We start from the raw sequence: 21,435 nt of genomic DNA on the forward strand, positions 1-21,435 counted from the left end.
GGCGAGGACGGGAGGGGGGCGCGGGGGGGGGGGGGCGGCTGGGGGCTGGCAGCGGGCGGGGACGTACAAAAGGGCCGACAAAAAGGGGCCGTACAGAACCGGGCCGTACCGGGCCGTACAGAACCGGGCGTTGGTGAAAAACGAACGTGTACAGCCAAGCACTTAGCAAACACTGAACCATACGCGGGCCTGCCTGAGCCGCACCGTGATCCCTGTCACCGGGAGCACACCTCGGGCAGGTGCTGCCAGCTCCGACCCAGTAACACAAAGCACTTTGAGATCGGTAAAATGATGGCACGCCTCGTAATACCGTTAACGAGACTGAGTGTTATTAACGAGTCCTTTCCAAGGACCGTCCGTGGCAGAGCACGCAGGTGGGGCGTTGACGGTGTCCCACCAGACGGAGCCTGTGCACCCGCAGCAGCTCCAAGGGCAGCCGGCCTCCTGTCCTCGTGCTGCTGCCGGCTCCTGCCCGCCTCGCTCCCGCACTACGCCTGCCGAAAATTAAGGCGGTGTAGGTAGCGTTCCTGCCAGCTGGATGCACGGACCTGGCTTCGTGCAGGGGAAGTGGGAGGCGGGACGCCGTCACTGCTTATAGCTGTGGAAATGCGGTGGGCTCTCACCCAACGCTGGCAAGTTCCTCGTCAGTTTTGTACCCCCATTTTCCCATTGTCAGGACTGTGTCACCATTACCAACCCACCATACAAGACAGGAGCCTATGATATCCAGTTTATGACCAATTTTAAGGTCCTCCATTACACACAGAGCAGCAGAAGAACACAAGGCTAAAACAAGGACTGGACAAAAGAGGGAAAGCATTGCTTAGTAAAATGACGGACAAAAAACTCCCGAAGGTGCATAATTTCTCTGGATGAGAAGGACAGCGATTCTGTGATTCTGTGACAGTATCTTCTCTGACAGCACTGGCGAGACCACCTCAAATACTGTGTTTGGTTTTAGGCTCCTCACTACAAGGAGGATATGGAGTTGCTTGAGTATATGTCGAGAAGAGCAAGCTGGTGAAGGGGCTAGAATTATGAGGAGTGACTGAGGGAACTGGGGTTGTTTAGTCTGGAGAAAAGGACGCTGAGGGGAGACCTCATTGTTCTCTACAACTATCTGGAAGGAGGTCGTAGCGAGGAGGATGTCAGTCTCTTTTTTCTCAAGTGACAAATGTTAAGACTTGAGGAAACCGTCTCAAGTTGCACCAGGGGAAGTTCGGGTTGGATATTAAGAAGAATTTCTTCATGGACAGGCTGGTTAAGCATTGGAACCGGCTGCCCAGGGAAGTGGCAGAATCCCCATCCCTGGAGGTAGTCAACGGATGCGTGGATGTTGGGCATGGTTTAGCAGTGGGACTCGGTAGGTCAGGTTGATGGTTGGAATGATGATCTTGAAGATCTTTTTTGATGTAAATGGTTTTATGATTCTCATTCAGCTCAACCCCAGGACTTGAGGCCCTGGGCACACGGGCACACCAGCAGCCAGTGGGACAGAGCTCCACCACTCACTTGCCCATCCGTATTTCCTGTAACAAAGAGCCACACGCTGAGCTGTTAGCATCAGACATTAATGTTGAGTTACAAAGTGTTCATCTGCTCTCATCCCTAGAAGTTTCATTTTTTCTTTCTTTTTATACAATACAAAAAAAAAAAAAAAAAAAAAACAATCACAAACTGTGGGTGAGATTTCCTCCTTCCTTCTCTACCGCAGAGCAATCCTGGCACCATCTAACACATACTTGTGTTACACAGAGGATAACCTCGCACCGAGTTCCTGTGTCACTTGCTAGCTTTCTTGGCATGACCAACAGCTGTGTCATGCAATAGCTGTTCATGATGAGTTTCTGATCCTTTGTGGGAATCCTGCATTTTCTCTGACGAGACAAAATCCTGCTGCCTTGGGCATATGAATCCCGGCACGTGGGAGAACAAATGTCAGCAGGGAGGTCCTTGCTATCCAGCCTGGATGCTTGTATTTTGGCACAAATGATGGTTATATTGGCTGTGGCTGAAAGTGAAAAGACAGCGGTAAGAAAGTGGCAAATGGAAGTACTGAGCAGTGGCTCTTGCGTTTTGCCTATGTACAGACAAACCTATGTACACCGCCACACCAGAAAAACATGTGGCTTGTGTGAAACCTGAGCGTTGCACAGCGAGCAGCACAGCTAGTTGCAGTAGCCTCTGAAGCAAATGGTGACCGCTTGATAATATCGGAACCCTATGAAACCTTGTAAAAATAGAACAGTTTGAAACCCAATGCCAATTGTTCCCAGTCACTAACGTTGCTCAGAAGAAATAAGTTCTCTGCCTTTGAGGGACCTTCACAGAGCTGAGCAGATCCATCATGTTAGAGTGACCAGTCTTTAGACGTTTACCACCGTGTAAACCTTAACATATTTCATGCACTCATCCCGCTAAACCAGGAAGTAAGAATGTGTCCAGCTGCCTTTGTTCCTTTTGTGACATCTAATCTCCATTTACTAATCTGCCCGATCCAATTAGAGGCAATAAAACACGGTGTGTCTTACACCATCTCTTTACACATCACTGGACCAAACGGGATCCTCCCTTACTCTTCCCTGTCTGTAAAATGGCAGGGGGAGCAGAAATGGCATGGACACAAAAACACCTGCAGCATGCTGATTTCAGGGGAAGGTCCAGGGACCCAGCAGAGAGGTCCAGGGACCCAACCTGCACATCGGCTTAGCGATGGCTGTAACTGCTCGCTGAAAACCGACTGTGCCATGGTCCTTGCGTGAAGCCATCCTCTCAAGAGCTTTGCAGTGCTTGTCCCTTGCCATCTTTGGCTTTCCAGACCATCTTCCTCAAATTATCATTATAATGATACAACTTACTAAAATTAAAAAGATAAAAGGGAACTAAGATGCAGCAAACACTCTGTCTTGGTTTTGTACTCTGAGCTTTGTCACGCTTTGCTTTACTCCAGTCTAAACCAGATTCTCCCTGCTTCTTCGGGCATTTTGTTCGCTACAAATCTTCTGCTATTGCATGACCACACATGCATTTCCACTGGTAAGAGTACAGCAGCAGTCTTTTGCCTGCCCTCAGCTCTAATCCCTGCCTGCAGTACAAATACCACTGGTAATCTGCTAATGCTTTCTCCTTTGCACTCAGCTGATTTCTTAGTCTTACAGCAGCAACACACGAAAGTAAAGCACCAGCTCTGGACAAGACTTGATCACCAGACACCAACCACAGGAAGCAACTACAATCACGTTATCTCATGCCAGATCTCTGATCCACGCTTCAGCCGAGGTGCACAGGACACTGATTATAGCACGAGGGATTACAAGCATCTGTGCTCACTGATGAAATGCAGCTGCTGGACGGTGAGCATCTTAAAACACAGAGCATTGATGAAGAGTCTACATGCAACTGTTGAACCCTGAGACGCATGCAGTGGGTGGGGGCCTGCCTATGGTGCCACAAAGGCAGACTTGCTATGTCTCCTCATACCAAACACAGGAGACAAGCACCTAAAAGGAACGACTTTGGACTCGTTTCATGGCTTCCCCTTGTTCCATCACAAGTCACAAAACCACTGTGAGGCAACGCTGGCACCTTCCATTCAATGCCAGCTCGCTCTCTGAGATGAGGGTCCAAACCTCTTCTTTGTTCTGCCTTTGAGTCACAGCCTCCTGCAGAGGTGTTCTGGCCAGGGACAGCATGTTGAGTGCAGGAGACATGCTCCTGAACAAGTGCCTGCGCTGGCCATGGCAAGGCAAGCAGGGAGAAGCAACCACGTGCTGCTGGGCCACATGTAAAATGGCCACCACGTGAAATGGCCACCACGCAGCCTTGTGCTTGCCCCTTTGGCACCACCAGAGTTACCTCAAGCCTGGACTGGTGGAAGCCAAAGCCCACAAGAAGCTCAAGTTTCACAGGACAAAGGGGTGTTTCTGTGGTCCAGACTTCGGGCTAGAGGCAGAAAGGAGCCAATACCCTATTTATGCCACGAGGCTGTCCCACAAATAGTGACCATCACTTGAGGCCCCTGTGGGACTTCCAGCTGGCCTCCCTGGCTACAGAGGCTCTCCAACAACATCAACAGCTTCCCACTTTTAGAGCCGGTGCTGTAATAGCAGCTAATTAATTTTTACAGCTGCGTTGGCAGCACGCCGGGTAATTTCGTATGATTGGTCTCAGTACTCAAGTGAAGAAGATGATCCAGGGGGTGAAGTAACTTCCCTGAGGCCAGTGAGTCAGTTACCTTGTTAGATCTGGGTCCCTCTAAATAGGGACGTTTCTGAATAATTCTTTAAACCATAAGACTTCTATAAAAATAGAGAGCTATGCACACTGCCAGCACAGAACTGTGCAGGCCTTTGCAGGGTGACCTTTCTTCAGGAATCAAGTTTTTGTCAGAGCAGCGTGCTACCAGAGCAGCAGGTTCCACGAGCTGTTAATGCCCAGGCTCTGAAGCCATGACAGTGAAGGTCTGGTGAGCCTGAGACTTCCCAGCTCATGACACTAGTGGGTTCGAAGCCACGGGGCAGGACAGCCTGATGGCTGGTGGTGCCAGGAACACTGCAGGACCCATGGGTTGTGTCCTGTCGCTCTTCTCTGCGCAGGGCATTGTGTGATGGAGGGGACCAGCCACGTGAGCTCTGCAGCCAGGCAGTTTTGTGGCAAAGGTGGCCATGTCATGCTGTTGTTGTACTCAGAATGTGTCACAGGACAGGAGCCCAGTGCCACGTGAACGCTGTGACTGGGACACTTTATGGTACAGGTGACTCGCAGGTCGCTTCTTCCTTAGCAGTGAGTCAGTGATGAAAAGCATCCCAAAGGCAGCTCGGAGAGGGGAAGCTCTCCATGAGGAGGAACCAAACTGGATGCATGCACTCTCTGCAGGGCCTGCAGGTCCATCCTGGATGTGAAAGGACAGGGTTGGTCTGTAGAGGCCCGGAGGGATCTTCTGGTACTTGTCTGGGAAGGACACAGACACATCCCTAAGTGCAACTCCTCAAAATCAACCCCCTCTCTGCAAGCACAGGGTGCCGCATATGAGCCTCAGATCCATCTGCCTCAGCTCTTCCAAATCACATATTTTCACAATCCGCTCTTATCTGCTCTAAAAGAAGTAAATTCTGTATCAATGACAACCACAAGAAGCCTGTATAATTTTGTGTGCGTGTTTTTGAAGAGTGTTGCAAAGACACTCAGCCTTGAAGGATAAGGGGGGGTGTGTGGGCAGTGAGGTTTGCTTTGCTTTATCTTGGACAACACTTCTCAATGCCTGCTGCCCCGGCAGCTGCAATTGTGATCCCTGGGAGTTATGACTCACTGTTTGCAAATCCTTGAGCCACCGAATTGAAGGTATGTCCCGCAAAGCACAATCACCTAAAACTGAAATGGCTCTAAGTGGGAGGTAAAGCTTCAATTATTCTGTCCGAATGCTCAGGACTGGCTCCGGAACCCTGCCTGAATTTCTGGCAAATTGAAAACAACACCTCTTACTTTGTTTAAATGAACGGGATCTTTCTGGGTTGTCTCCTTCAGTGACCTCCTCAGCCAACATGAGAGCAATCAGGCAACAAAAGATGCAATATCCCATCTACACCAGCTCAACACCAGCCTGAGGAACATCCGCTCTGCCTGATCTGCACTCCTGCCCTCTGCCAAATTGCTTCAGACCTCGGGGCCACCCCAACCCAGAACTGGGCTTGGCCTGCTGGAGTGCAGGGCAGAGGCGAAGGCTGTCTTTCAGTCTGCTTTCTGGGTGACCTGTGTGGGGCTGTGTGCTCCCTGCCTGGCATCCTTTCCATTTGAGTGGATCAGTTTGCTAAGTAGTACCTGCCACTCAGGGAAAAACACCATGAAAAGCATATTAGGCATTTCTGGGCAGGCAGGTAGGTAGGAGAGCTGTGTGTGAGAAGCCTGAGACCCACCAGGAAGAAAAAATAGAAAGGAGTGAGAAGGAATGATCTTTTAATCTCAAATTTCTTTTTCCTCTTATCATCAGTGTTTTTCTAGCCAGGAAAGAGCGATTGCATTCCTTGCCGCAGACCAACGCTGCTCGCAGCGGGTTAGTGCTCTGCGTTGGGTCCCACATGGAGCAGCCTGTGCTCACTGCCAGCCACCTGGCAGGGGCCACAGCAGACAGCCACGTACAGACCTGCCCTGAGTTTCATGAAAACCAGGTGTGGGGCAGAGGTTTGGGTTCACCCTGGCAGTGGGACCGGGGCTGCCTCTGCAGAAATGTAAATCCCCATTCGCAGGGCACGATCCAGTGAAGTCCCCGACTGTGGATGCCAAAAATTTAGTAACCTGGTGAGAAATCTGCACTGCCTCACAGCAAGCATCACACAAGCACAAGGCTCCTGCAGGAAGCTCAGGACAAGAGCTGCCAAGCTGCGGATGACGACCTCGTGCTGCTAGCAGGATCCTCAGCTTCCCACCGTCTGTGGCAGACCCTGCCAAACCGAGGCTTCGGAAGCCACGCTCAACACCTTCCGTGTGAATGATGGGCTTCCAAGGTAAATATACCCGCAAGCGCTCTCCTTTCCAAGAATAAGCTGAGAAAAAGGAGCTGTTGGATGGGATGGGGATGGCACCGTGACAGTGCAGTGAGACCCATTGATCGCTGCAGCGGGTCCCCATAACGCGCACCCTACAGACCGGGGTGACTTTTACCCCTCAGAAATAACCACAGGACGCCACTTCAGCAGGAAGGGAACCAGGCCCTCGCTTCTAATAACCTTTATCACTCCTGCTGGAGCTGCCCGGGCCGGCGGTGCCAGCAGGGGGAGGCAGGAGGTGGCAGCCCCAAACTCCCCCCCCCCCCCCCCCGACCCCAGCTCCGTGCCCCTCACGCTGCGCCACCGCCGTAGCGGCCGCTATTCACCAAGGGGCGCTGCTACGCTACCGCGCCAGCGCCGCGCTCTTGGGCGCCCCCTGGCGGTGGAGGGGGGGCGGGAGGGGGTGAAGGGCACGGGGGTGTGGGGCCGGGAGGGGCACACTGCGGGTCTGGGGAGGACACACGGCACCGTGACACCTCTCCGGGCTGGGAACTAGCCATATCTCCCGGCCCACGAGGGGAAGAAGTGGCAGCACTGCTGCAGGGCCCCTCTATTTGGGCACTGCTGCCTGCAGACGCCAGCCAGGACCCCACAGCCAGGACCCCTAGCCTCAGAGCATGCCCCTTCCCTGCCCCGCTTGGTCCCTGTGAAAGGCAGCATTTGTCTTTTCAAGCCGAGATTTGCGCCCTTGTCCTCCTTATGACTTCTCTGGCTTCACAGAAACCAATGTGCCAAAGGCATTTTTGAGCTGGGGTGTGATGCGGAAGGGCCAGATTACATTTTATGGGTGGTTGGAAGGTGGTACTGTACCCAGGCCCTGACAGCACCTGGAGGTACTTCAGTGGCAGCCCTGAGCACACCCTAATTTTCTGATACAGTTAAGCCAGCTCAGTTCCCTCTATCCAAAGCATGCTCTGATCCTGTAACAAAATCTGTACACGTGTAGCAGATTTCTTCTTCTAGCAGCCCACCAGAGCTTGTCCGTAGCCATTTCGGTTACATTTCTAGCAAGCTTTAAAAACAGAGTTAAATGTTCTTTTCATACAGATGAAGTGTCCTTGCAGGGATGTTTTCCACACTATTGCCACAATACCTGTAACATATTTGTCTCACCCCTGTGCAAGACTCACAGATGCTTCCCCATTTTCCTCTGGCAGGCTTCCCTGCCTGCTTCCCAACGCTTCATACAATTGGTTTCTCTGATTGCTGCACGCAGACAGTTTTCTCAATTTTTTTCCTCTGAGTCTCATGTTCTAACACAGCTAAGAAAGCATGTTTTCTTTTTAAATCCAAAAAGATGTAATTTTAAAGAAAGGCGAACATTTACAGGAGACTCCACTCCAGATCCATGATGTAACTTCAAGAAACCCCCGAGGAACAGCCCTCGAGCAGACAGTGACCCTTCAGCACTGTCTCTGTGAGAAGGCAGGACACGTTTCCAAGGCAGATGAACAGTGCAGCAGTCGAGCACCAGAGCCCCCCTTCCAGGCCCACCACTCCCAAGGAAATCACAGGCGAGCCCAAACCAAGAATCACGGCATGTTTTGTTTGGCAGAGGCTCAGCGCATGCTGACTGGCTGTAAAAGGAGGTTGTAAAAATAATGAAACTGGAAGACTTTTTTTTTTTTTTTTTTTTTTCCCTCCAGCTGTTTTTCAAGGGCCTTAGCAAGGCTAAGTAAACTCTGCCATCAGTCAAAAAGATCTTACCTGCACCCTTGTGGCTGGGGAATGCAAAACCTCACTGGCCCAGGACAGGCAGCAGTGAGAAAGAAATGCCATCTGCATCCCTCTGGCAGACAGAAGGCTGCTGTGATTTTACATGTACAGGATTAGACAGTGAAACCCCAATAAAATCCAAAGCACCAAGTTTTATACCAGCCATCACAACACTCGCATGTTTGTGGTTTTTATTTATTTTCTAGGATCATGGTCAGATCTGTATTACAACTACATCCACAAGCTCAGGTGGTGCCAGGATGACTTCTGCTGTCTGGGCCTGTGCACAGCCCTGTTTCACATCTGCTCCTGACCTGGGTTCCTCAGAAAGCAACCCATTATATCATGGTCCCTACATGCCTGGTGTAAGCTCCCTGCTGCTACGAGGCTCACACTGGGAAGAATCCTGTTTCCTGATGCTACAGGGTAAAGCGTGCTCCCGTGGTCACAGAAAACATGCTCCTTCAGGAAAATAACTTCCACTCCTTTCCTCCTTGAGAACAATTTGCTTTTCAAGATGACACAGCTCTAAGTTTGGCATCCTCCCTCTACAAACTGAAAAGCATAGGGTTTTTCCTTGGGTACATTTCTCATAAATGCCTCTGGCACAATTAGACCGCTCTCATCCTTCATCCCTGGCAGACAGCTTGGCTGGCACCAGCTCCGTTGGGGGTATTCCCCTCCCAAATGCTCAGTGTCCCTGAGGGGTCACGCTCTCCCTGCAGCACATCATCTGGGGCTAGGGTATCACGTGTGGATGGCAGAGGGGTCTGGTCACCTCCCTCGTGCTGCCTCCACAGCCGAGGCAAGAGGACTGGGTCGGGACAAGGTGCGAGAGGCAAAGGATGCCGGAGCCACGCCGGCCCTGCAGCCTGGAACAATTAGAGTGCAGCATCTGGCGAGGGCCCTGCAGGACTTCTCATGTTTAAAACCAGCCTCTCCCTTCCTGCTCGGCACAGCCCACGAGCTGTTCGCAGACATAACCGGCAAACCTGGCCGGGGGCCTGCTGCTCTGATGCCTTCTGCAAGCACATTAACTGAGCCTGTGCACCAGTAACCATAGCCTGACGCCATTTCATACCCACCCTCCGCAAACTTAAACATCCACAGCACACGCAGGACAGCGGCGAGAGGGGCCTGCAGCGCAAAATTTGTCCTACAAGCGAGAATCCTAAAGGCGGCGGCTTTTCAACCTAAAGATAAATTTAGGCTACATGGCAGGGCTGAAGTCTTGGAACAGACACTATACAGACTCAGTATGACTCAATTATCACAATTAGAAATGGATCTGAACACGGGTTTAGCATATAACAGCCTGATTCAGAGCTCGCCGGGGTCTGAGATGGGTCAGATGTTGAAACGTCACATATGCTGGCAAGCTCAGATCCAGGATCTGGGCTGAATCCATCAGAGAGCAACCTTTGGCCCTGGATGTAACAACTGAAGCCCAATTATCTCCAGACACAAGGGGAATGTGCACTTATTTATTTCCCTCCCTTTGCCAGAAGAAATTTCCCTGAGGGAGAGAGAGGAAATTAAGGCTGGAGCTGTGTGTGTTATTAAAGCTGCAGTCTGGAGTTCATTTACTCCCTGTGACATGGAGGCTGGGGTTGGAGGAAGAACGGTGACAGCCGTTCCTGGGAGAGGAGCTTTCCACAGCAAAACCAACCCAGACAACCGGAGGGAGCCCCCACATGCAGCACTGCTGGCCAGACTTAAAGCCAGCAGTTTGCTTCAGCCGTCCATGTTTCACAGTTGTTTCTCCCCTAACTTGCCTACCCAGTTCCTGCAGCCCCAAAGCCTGGCTCTTTGGAGAAGATGGCAAAGATAAGGATGCTTTTCCTGGAGAGCAGAGGACCTGGAATGTTTCCCTAGCTGGGAGCACGAGCCAGAGGAGCTGGACACCCATCCCTGCAACCAACTCCCGCTGTGCTGTGGCAAGATGTCATCCAAAACATGTTGACAAAACCACCCACTTGCACTAGGACGCTAACAGAGCCAGCTGCCAAATTCACAGGTCTAGTGCCTAAATTAGGAGAGACAGAAGTCAAGAAAACTTCCACGCCTCGGGAGGACAGAGAGAGCAGAAAGGGAAGGCCAGTTAGAAGGTGATACTGTTTTGAACATAACGCAAAGAAACATCCCATTTTATTTAGCCTTAGCCAAGGGGCTTTTTGACTCCAGATCCAAACTCACAACACATAGGAAATCCCCTTCTGATACTTAGCAACCTCACGCCAATTCAGGGGATTATCTTTGTGACTCATATTAAGATATTAAAGAAAGGCCAAGCCCTGGATTACATTAGGGAAACATGAAAAGTCTGTTGTCCCACAGGGCTCCTAGGCTACAGCCCTGCTCTGTGGCAGACAACATCTGATCCTCGCTTTTATCTGCTTCAGATGTTTGGGAGTGAAGTGTCAGCCCCCCCCTTCCTCGGTCGTGTGTTACACCACTAACATTTTCTTTTATCCATCTCTCTTTGACCAGGTCAGTTCAGGGTGAGACACTGTGCCTTGGCTGCCTGTGGCACTCTGCTCTGGCTTCTTTTAACTATTAGGGATGATTTTTAGGGGAAGGTTTGAACCCAGCTTAAAACCCACTTGTGTTAAACCTCACCTAGCAGAGCAACATCCATCTGCTTGGCAGGCCAGTGAAACAAACCATCCACGTGCGTGGCTCCTTAGTTCTGCCAGGAGGCACAGTGGGGCTAGGGGCCGTGCCCATGGGGTGAGAACAAAGGCTTTTGGAGCTTTTAGCCATTTTCCAGCCTCCCCTGCTGGATCCCAGGCAAAATACATCTTTTGCTAAAAAACAGAGCCCACCCCACCGCCCCGCCTTTCTACTCAGGCACTCCCCCGGCCGCCTTACCCCAGCGGGGGTCCTCAAACACCGCTGGGCGCCGCCATCACGCGCCTCCTCCCCCCGCACTGGGCGCCGCCATCTTGTGCCCTCCCCGTACAGCGCGGGCGCCGCCATCTTGTGCCCTCCCCGCGCCGTGTGGCGGCCATGGCGGGGCTGCTGTGCCGCCTGCTGCTCTGCCTGGCGGCCGCCGCCGCCGACCTGCAGCTGGACGAGGCGAGGCGCACCCTGGACCTCAGCACCCACCTGGCCAAGGTCTCGGCCGAGCTCAGCCTGGCCAACGCGGCCGGCACCGCCGCCTCCACCTTCCTGCTGGCGCTGGAGCCCGGCCTGGAGCCCCGCCTGGCCTACCTGGGCGTGCAGGTGGGCGACGGGCAGGGGGCGGGCGGGGGGGCTGAGGAGGGCCCTCAGGGGGTCTGGGGGCTCCCCGGGGCCGCAGGGACACGTCGGCACGGCACGGCGCCGCCCGCACAGGACACGTCGGCACTGCTGCCCCTGCCGCTCCCCCGGCGTCCCTGCGCCCTGAAGCTGTAGGGTTTGTGGGGTTAGGAGGGACAAGGGGGGCCGGGGGGCTAGGGTGGGAGCTACCGAGGGGTGAGGGAGCCGTGAGAGGCTGATTTCTGCCGTACCGGGCGGTGCTCACCACAGCGAGAGCCCACGGAGCGCCCGGTGCAGCCCCTCCCCGAGGGGCTTCAGTATGAGCCCCACAAGTAGCTGCACCGATCGCCTCTTGGCTTGCTGGCCATAGATTCCCACGGCCTTCTCACTCCTCGGCCCCTATAAGGAACACCCAAGAGAAGGAGAGAAAGCAGTTAACCAAGGTGCTCATTTGCACAAATTACAGGGACCGTGCTGGCTTGGGGACCAAGGAACATGAGTGGTTTGAGACTTCAGCATCAGTTCTGGCAGTCTCACCACATTGCACTAATGAAAATAGTTATGAAGGCACTATATAAAAAATTTAAAAGTATCTATTTATTGTGCAAGCTCACTCGCACTTGTATCAGCTTGTATTTTCTGTGGGGGTATCCCAATAAAAAGCATATTGGAACTATATGAGGTTTATCCTGGTCACATTAGCTCTTTTAAACAGCAGTACACTGATCAGTCTGTTTTGGAACAGGTAAAGGGTGAGGAAGAAGAAGAGAACACCTTGGAAGTGAGAGAGACTAAAGTTAAGGGCAAAAGGTGAGTGTCACCCCCTGAGGTCAGTACCTGGAGTTAGGCATCTGTGTTGCACCACCTTCCTCGGGGCAGGGTGGAAATATTCCGTAGTCCTGCGTACCTGAAGATCCTTAGAGTCTCTTCTTTCTGAAAAGATCAGTCAGTGCTCAAACTGCACCCAAGGGTGCTGCAGAGCCAGGGAGCACACTTCACACAGCCCAAGCAGCCAAGCCCAGTTCCTGCAGCCCAAAAGGCCCTTTTAGCAGTCGTTCCCCTCCCTCTGATGCTCTTTCCTTGGGAGGTAGTGTACGTGGCTTTGGATCTATGCACTGAGCCAAACACAAGCAGCACATTCCTGCTTCCAACAGTCACCAAGGCTGCTAGTGAGAAGAAAGCTCTATAAGGGCTGGAATGTCTCTCTGAAATGCAGCTCAGCTGCCTTCAAGGGGGTTCAGCTGTGCTCAACCTCTTGTCATCTCTGCCTTAAGTAATGTCCTGTTCCTTCATTAAGGTCCATCAGGTGAGAGAAGCATTATAGCTACAGTCGTGCTCTTCCTTATCGCTGTCATCTGCGGCCTAAATGATTGGCAGTGATGATGACAGAGAAGTGCTCTTTGGCTGTGTCCCCAAAGTGCTCTTAGTCTGTGATAACGGAGCCCCAGAGTGCTGAATGCTGTGCCCAGCGTGGGCCTGGTCCCTGCTGCAGGAGCAGAGGGTGCAGGCTTTTGCCTGGGGCTCTGCTCTGCCAAGCTTTGGATACTGTGCATATGTTGTAAGACTGGGCGTGTATTTATGAGCCATGATTGCTGAGAAATAAAAGGTCCTTTTAAAGTGGCTTGGAAGCATGGTGCTGCTGAATGTTAACGAGTTAATGTAAAGGTGGAGTTACCTTGCTCCGATGGGCCAGGCCTCTTCACGTGATCATGCCTGTGGGCCACCAGGCATGACTTGGAAGTTCATTCTCTGCTTGTATCACCTTGCTCCATCTCGTGCATACTTACTGGTTTGGTGAAACCTCAGCTCCTTCTGTAGAAGCTCAGTCCAAAGCCATGCTTATTTTCAGACTGTACCTTGATTTCAGCTGCTGCGGGCAAAAAGCTGAGAATAAACAGATTTTGTGGGAACTTGTGCTTAAGATGTTTATGATTTGTCTTCTGAAAATTTGCACATGCTTCCTCTGATTGTGATTGTTCTTGTCATCTGAAGAAGAATGGAAAAACCCTGCTGAAACATGCTTTATAAATGCAGAAGGAGGATGGGGAGCATGTCACCATTCCATTTCCAAAATGGAACCCAGGTGTCTTTGTGAAGCAAAGGCTGTAATTGTGCCTGAACACAGTTTGCCCTGTGTTGCCTCCTTCCTGCTTCCTCACTCCAGAGTAAACACACCTCTTTGATAAGACATCTGTAGGCCTCTGAGGAGCAAATACAACAATGGCTGCTATTGCACACCGTATATCCGATACAGAATCCCAGGAGAGTTCCCATCCACAGGGGATCTTGCAGGGGTTGGATCTGATTGCTCTCTTGGGGGGACCTCACATGACTTACCTGTTCTTTCTTCTAGTGGAAAATTCTTCTCTGTGAAGCTGCCATCTCCTTTGGCACCGGGAGCCAAGGTCCGTGTGTCTGTTGAAATGGTTTTCACACACGTCCTGCAGCCCTACCCCACCCACATTACCCAAAGCGAGAAGCAGTTTGTGGTCTTTGAAGGAAATCACTATTTCTACTCGCCGTACTTCACCAAGACCCAAACAACCCGGGTCAAACTGGCCTCCAGGAATGTGGAGAGTTACACCAAGCTGGGCAACCCTTCCCGCACAGAAGACATGATTGAGTATGGCCCCTTCAAGGACATCCCTCCATACAGCCAGGTAAACGTCCGCACAGACAGGTCGTGGCTCTGCAGTGAGCATCGTTACACCTGAGTCTCGGAGACAGGAGAATGGAAAGCAGAGGATTTCCTGTAAGAATCCCAGATCCAGTCTGGGTCAGGTTATTTTCAGACTAGGAGCACGTGCCCTGACAAGGTGCTTCATGTACTGACCACTGCCTGGTGTCCACAGATCAAACCAAGGTGGTTTGTGCATGGTTCTCCCAGGGGTGTGTTTGCAGCGGGGGAAGGACTGTACCTTTATCCCCCCCTCACTGTTACAGCTCTGCCAGACGTGCAGGATGTGACCCGTGACCACGGTGTCCAGCATCCTATGTGGATTGGGCTGGGGTGGCTCAAGGCTTCCCATGCAGCCTGCTCTGCAGTTTGTCACGGAAGTTTCTCTTGGGGACATGGAGACCCATAATTGGGAGGGGAGGTTACACCTTACTTTGGGACTAATAAGTTACCTTTTCTCCGTGTTAGGACACTCTGAAGGTGCACTATGAAAACAACAGTCCATTCCTGACCATCACCAGTATGACCAGAGTCATTGAGGTGTCGCACTGGGGGAACATTGCGGTTGAAGAGACGGTTGATTTAAAGCACACAGGAGCCGTGCTGAAAGGGCCCTTCTCCAGATACGACTACCAGAGACAGCCAGACAGCGGCATCTCTTCTGTTAAGTCTTTTAAGGTTGGCATTTTACATTACTTGTTTTCACCATGGCTTCCCCCTTTCTTAAAGATTAAAAAAAAAGAAAGAATACAGTTGTCCTCTTCTGCCATACCCAAGTAGTAAAGGAATATTAAAGCTCTGGTTGTTTACAGAGAAGAATCATACCAAAAAGCCAAAAGTGGCTTTTGGACGTAGAAATAGGAAGTTACATGCCTTACTGCATCTGATGACCAAAGAAACTGCATATACCAGGGCACGTATTTTTTCCACGCTGTCGCCTCTCCAGTCTCAGGGATTCTAAACCCCTCAATCCTCTGCATTGTCAGCTCTGCTTTCCTGTTGCCACTATACAAGGGCCCTTCATCGTTTCCTTACCCTCACATTTTCAGCATTGCCTTTTCTATCATATCATGTTGAACAGTAATAGTTGGAAACTCACCCATTCATTCCTTGCCCACAAAGCACTCAACAAGACTTAAAGCTGTGGCTCTACTGGCCAGATATGAAAAGCATTTGTGTCTCCATCTGAACCAAAACCTTCCTCACTGCTTGAGGCCTCCAGGATTGATTGTTGTAATTCTTTAAGATGGTGCAGCCAAACAGAAATCTCATTTTGCTGAGTGTAAAGCCAGCGAGCTCAGTGATCTAGGAGCAGTGGGCTGCAGTGAAAGGAGAATTGCTGTCCTGGTGGGTGAGATGGAATCCCCTGCTGTCTGGTATATTTGAAACCGGGCTGGAGAAAGTGCTGATTTTCCACATTCACTTAGAGCCCAGGTGATTTTAGTACTGGCACTCAATTCTGTGGCCAATCACTTGTAATAGCACAATTTTACCACTCCGTGAAACTGAATGGCCATTTTGTTGTCTCATGTGGCAGCACTGTTTTCTTGATGCTTAACAGCTTTTATGGTTTCTGCCAGTTCCATCGGAAATAACTCCTAGTCAGTGCAGGCTGTTGCTTCTCTCCACACAGACCATTCTCCCGGCTGCTGCTCAGGACGTCTATTACAGAGACGAGATTGGAAACATCTCCACCAGCCACCTCCTTGTCCTGGATGACTCTGTAGAGATGGAGATCCGTCCCCGCTTCCCGCTTTTTGGGGGATGGAAAACCCATTACATCATCGGCTATAACCTGCCAAGCTACGAATACCTCTACAATCTCGGTGGGTGTTACAGGGGAAGGGAGTAAGAAACCTTTGTCTGTGTTGAAAGGTGGTTGCTGTACAGTAAAGAATTCAAAACCATGGTACACTGCACCTTAGCAACAACAGTTGCTAGGAGTTATTTCTAGAATATGGAAATCCATCCCTTTTTTCTGTGCTTCTTTTAGGTTCTTGTAGACATCTGGTTAAAATACAGGTTTAGTGAACTAGTGCCCCCTGCTGCACGATGGATCCATCCAAATTCTGCTTTTGCTACTGTTAGGAGCTGAGCTTCAAGGTTGCCCTTGTTCTTCACGGAATTGTAACCGCCCTCTTGTCTTCATTCTCCTAGGTGATCAGTATGCTCTGAAAATGAGGTTTGTCGACCATGTATTCGATGAACAAGTTACAGACTCTTTGACTGTCAAGATCGTCCTACCAGAAGGTGCCAAGTAAGTGTCATTACTCCTGTCTTGTTACCGTAGAACATGCTGTGTTGGTGGCAATTCTCCTGCCTGCTCTAGTGGCCTGCGGACAGTGAAATAATGTCATGACTATGCATGTAGAGGAGACCTTGGAACACAGCTTTGCTTCCTTTTGGAGTGTTGTTTAAACCGCATAATTGGCCTTGTGCTAGAGGCCACAGTTGGCCAGCCAAGTGCCAGGTTACATCATCTCAGTTGGTGTAGAATCATACAGGACTGTCTGGCTTTATCCACAGGAATATCCATGTGGACAGCCCCTATGAGATCAGTCGTGCTTCAGACGAGCTTCACTACACATACCTGGACACTTTTGGACGCCCAGTTATAGTGGCACACAAGAGTAACCTGGTGGAGCAGCACATCCAAGACATCGTGGTGAGTGTGGCCATTCCGCATGGTTAGACCAGTTGGGCCTCCTCTGTATCCATCATGACAGCCCCTGTTGGGCTTCAGTTCTGCTGCTGCCTGACGATTTCTCCCCCGTAGTAACACGGATCACTGCTCAATGTTTTGAACTTCTCTCCTAGGTTCATTACACCTTCAATAAAATACTGATGCTGCAGGAACCTCTGTTGGTGGTTGGAGCCTTTTACATCTTGTTCTTCACTGTGATTGTCTACGTGAGGTTGGATTTCTCCATCACTAAGGTGCTGTATGAGGAAGAACCCTTTAGGAATGTTAATAGATTACTCAGCTGATGGTTGGAGATTTTTCATGCCAATAATTCTCCCTGAATATTTCTGCAGATTGGATACACTACTAGACGTTCAAATGGAGTCCAGTTTTTATGCTGCCTGAGCACTGAGACTCATGCAGGGCTTGAATTGGTGTACTATGACTATAATCTGAGATTTGCCCTTCAGATAAAAAGGGATTTATCTCTGATAAACAGGGACATCTGTAGGTCTCTTTCTGCAATGTTTTTTACTTACCTTTTGTCAAACTATTTGTTGGGCTAGGACGAAATCTGAAAGGTGCTTGCCCATGTTGGTTCTTGTTCCATTTGGCTAATTGCTGTCAGTTGACTTCATCACAAAGGGTGCAGTTTCTGTGATAGTTGTGGCAGATTTCAGGCACGGCTTGACGCGGATCAGAGATACGACTGCTTTGATCTCCTCTGTCCTATTCTAGGATCCAGCTGCTGAAGCTAGGATGAAGGTTGCCTGCATCACAGAGCAAGTGCTTACTCTGGTGAACAAGAGGCTTGGGCTGTACCGTCATTTTGATGAAGCAGTGAATAAATACAAGCAGTCACGAGACATCTCCACCCTGAACAGTGGCAAGAAGTCGTTGGAGACGGAGCACAAGGCCCTGACTAATGAAATAGCTGCTCTGCAATCTAAACTGAAGACAGAAGGCTCTGACTTGTGTGATAAAGTAAGATTTTATTATTCTTTTTAAGTTCTGGTATTGGCTGTTAAATATTCCAGGCAACTTCATTTAAGGTTTGGTTTCTGCAGCTTGTATCTTCGCCCTTCCCCCCCCAGTACCTTGATCCCTGCCAGAGAGTGTGAAGATCAGCTTTTTCTTTTCCTTTTTGCAGTAATCTTGGTTATGCAGCCCTGTAAGTGCTGTTGGCAAACAGCTGCTTGCGCTGTTTCTTAAACAGCCCCTAAAACCTTCTGCATGGGTGCAGGTTAACGTTCTTGTAACGAAGTCCTGATGCTTGTTACTGAGCTCATGGCAATGAAACTTGGGCAAAAATAGAAACTATCAACACATTATCAGTTATGACTCTGCTACTCACACCAGCCAAACCAAAGTCTTCTCCCTAATCTCTTATTTTCTTGCATGTGTGAATTTAGTGCTGACAGATTTTTAGTAACATGATGCTCCTCGGGGTATTTTGATGCACCATTGAAAGCTGTGACAGAGTGAGCACACCCACTGTCCTTCCCTCCATCCACTGTATTTCAACACTTACCTGGAGCATCCACCTAACCCCAAGCAGGGGACATTTTAATCTCTAAGGTCCATTCAACCAACAGACACCTTTCTTAATCTGTTATCTCAAGGAGTAGCTCTGTCTTTAATAGCGCTGCTTCTCACACACCATTAACATTAACTGCAGGGGCACATCTTCCAGCTGTCATAGTTGTAATTTAGCTTAAAGCCTTTAAAATCCATCATTAAGCACTCTTTAACAGTCATTGCATCTGTTTCCTGCCAGTATGGCTCCTGGGTCCTCAGAGCCACTTTATCTGCACTGCTTAATTATCCATTCATGAGCTGTTCCTCATAACGTGATGGCAGAAAGAGGCAGCAGCTCAGGAGGCAACATTCAGGGACTGGAGACATTTCCACTTAGCGCTGACTTCACCTTCTGCTCCAGCTCAATCATCTATTTCAGCTTCACTTAAGGATGTGTTGTTTTTTTTGGTTGGTTGGTTGTTTTTCTCCTCTCATATTCCTTTCCTTTCTCACTCGATAAGGTAAGTGAGATTCAGAAGCTGGACAGCCAAGTCAAGGAGCTTGTTCTCAAGTCCTCAGTTGAAGCCGAGCGGCTGGTAGCTGGCAAGCTCAAGAAGGACACCTACATTGAGAACGAGAAGGTGCATTCCAACAAGCGCCAGGATCTGGTCACCAAAATTGACAACATCCTTGATGCACTGTAACGCGCCGGTTTAGCGGTCGGGTGAAAGGAGATGAGAAGCCTGGGACTGGATACACTTTGAGCCAAAACTCCATCCCAGCAAAATTAGGGAAAAAAGTTGCCGTGAAAAATACCTGCGAGTATATTTTATTTTTAGATTTTGTTCTCTAGAGCCTATCTGCTCAGCAATATCTGCTGTGCAAGGGACCACACCGTCATGCTGTTGGGCTGGGCAACAGGGTTTCTTTACCAGAGGTGAGACTCGGCCTGGTTATAAAATAGTCTCCTGCTTTTGGTTTTCCCTGTATAGATGTGTCCTGACTAAACGCACACAAACCAGCCTGAGCACAGACACGCTCGTGGCAAATCCAAATGTTGCATCTCCAGAAAGAATTAAAGACACCTTTGTTCTACTTTGAAATAAAACCTCCACTGCCTCGCCTCTTTATGTTGGGCTCCGGGTGGGGGGGGAGGCTGAGGGGCTGGTGCAGAGGAGCTGGGTGTCCATGCCCCTCTGCAGTCTTTTGCTTATTTAGAAGGAATTCTGTAGGATTCACAAATAGCAGGACCAGCCCTTGCTCCTCAGACCAATTTAAGAATTCCCCTTGCATTGTCCGCTAAGCACATCGCTTTTCCAGGTCCTGCACCACCTCAGTCCTATGTGAGGGGTAGGCAGTGCAGTTCTCTCAGTCCGCCGTTTATCCCCACTCCCTGCTGTCAGCACAGGGGATGGAGGAAGCAGAAGGCAGCATACAAAATACAAACTTGTCCTGTTTTACATTGTCCCTGGCAGCTGCTGTCCAAATAGCCGTGTCTTTCCTTCTAGGTAATATGGATTCAATCAGTGGATCTCATTTATTAAACGAGGAGGGAAGTGCAGGAGACCTGAAGCAACCAGAAGTAATGAGGCTGTAGCCCATTCCTGTTTCCCAGTCAGAATGCTTTTCCTCCACAGTGAGCAACAGGAGGATCAATCCTGCGCTTCGCTTCAGAGCCTCAGAGGTTCATCACATCCTCCCAGAAACAAGGCCCTTGCCTCTAGCCGCTGCAGCAAAACACACTCATGCTAACCAGAAGGCAGGGCACTGCTTAGGGAAGCTTCTCAGGAGAAGCCTTGGAGGTGCAGCTGGTCCTGCAGCCATTTCAAACAGGTTCTGCCTCTCAAATCTATCACCACTGAAGCCCTTCTCTGGTCAGACCTCTGAGTGGGAGGAAGGGTTTACAACCGCGTGCAATTCCCTGAACTTCAGTCACGTAAGAAACTTTCCTGTGCCTCTGCTTCAGTGCACAGTTAAACACCCTCTGATCCAATCTGAGCTGGCTGCATGAGCTGCGATACAGGCCTTCCCTGCTGCAATTGCATGGCTTAGTTTTGTGCCAAAGTGGTTTGAAACCCTGATACAGAATGGGCCAGAAAAGAGCAGAATGGGGTGCGTGTCCCTCCATCTTTCCTGCCCTGAGCTGTGGGGTGGAGGTGGCTTTCAAGGTGCCACTTAAACAGCACCTACCTGCTGCCCTCATTAAAAGATGTTGGGCAGGAAGGGGCCAAGGCAGGGAGAAGGAGAACCCTGTGGCCTCACCACCCCTATGGTGACTGCACCTGGCCCACTTTGAAGTCCTGCTTCCTCATCTCTAATTACCTGGAGCCTCACCCACTGCCCCAGGGCTTTCCCAGGCTGGGGCCAGCCCCAGGCAAACAGGACAGGGGCACGAGGAGGATGTTTGGTTCGGCTCCTCAGCCTGAAGGGGGCTTTGGCATCACCAGGAGCCTGGAAAGCATCCATGGATGCTGACCAAACCTCAGGCAGCCTGATCCTTGCAGCAGGGTTGTTTGTTTGGGACCACCACCAACACCCTCAGCCCAGGTTCTGTGACCTTGGGGTGTTTGGTGGCAATGGGAAAATCCTCCTTGGCTGAGCAAACAAATCCAGATCCCAGAGAGACCCTGAGGCACCCTGACCCCCTCTGTTCCCACCCCAAGGTGGCAATCCCATGGTGGTCACGGTGTGGGGGTCAAAGAGCCCCCGTGGCCCCTCCAGCAGGGCTCCCAGAGCAAGGAGCATGGTGTTTCAGACCAGAGCAGGCACCTGGCCTGCTCTCAAGGAAAAAGTAAACCTTCCCAGGCTGGGGCCAGAGCACCTGTCACTTGTTATCTTGGGTTCAAATTGTCCTTACACTACTCAAGCTTTTCTGGGGTGCTTTGCTCTTTTTACAGTCAGTAGGAAAGCCCTTTGCTCCAGGCCACAGAGCTTCCAAAGAAGTGGTGTGCTCTGCTGCAGGCCCAGGCACCCACCGTGCTGTCTGAGCTCCCACTCCCTCCCATGCCCACAAACCTCACCCCACAGCAGGATGGGCAGGTGGGCACCTCACCTAGATC

At 50.6% G+C, this 21,435-nt stretch overlaps 1 protein-coding gene and 1 long non-coding RNA gene across 2 annotated transcripts; one reads left to right on the forward strand and one right to left on the reverse strand.

Moving 5' to 3' along the window:
* Positions 1–7,774: 7,774 nt before the first annotated feature.
* Positions 7,775–11,021, reverse strand: LOC118173302. The gene is made up of 2 exons (XR_004754116.1): positions 8,250–11,021; positions 7,775–8,119 (listed from the first exon to the last, which is right to left on the reverse strand). It is a non-coding gene; the product is annotated as an uncharacterized LOC118173302 (long non-coding RNA).
* Positions 11,022–11,099: 78 nt separating this feature from the next.
* RPN1 (ribophorin I) lies at positions 11,100–19,484 on the forward strand (the record flags this gene model as incomplete). Its single annotated transcript, XM_035337726.1, has 10 exons — positions 11,100–11,483; positions 12,244–12,308; positions 13,852–14,158; positions 14,644–14,853; positions 15,809–16,001; positions 16,333–16,432; positions 16,702–16,840; positions 16,993–17,112; positions 17,597–17,842; positions 18,898–19,484. Coding segments are annotated over 10 exons (1,947 nt in total), but the record flags the coding sequence as incomplete, so codon positions are not given.
* Between the last annotated feature and the right edge of the window lie 1,951 nt (positions 19,485–21,435).

This window comes from Oxyura jamaicensis, chromosome 12 (assembly GCF_011077185.1).
Source record: "Oxyura jamaicensis isolate SHBP4307 breed ruddy duck chromosome 12, BPBGC_Ojam_1.0, whole genome shotgun sequence".
NCBI lineage: Eukaryota > Metazoa > Chordata > Aves > Anseriformes > Anatidae > Oxyura > Oxyura jamaicensis.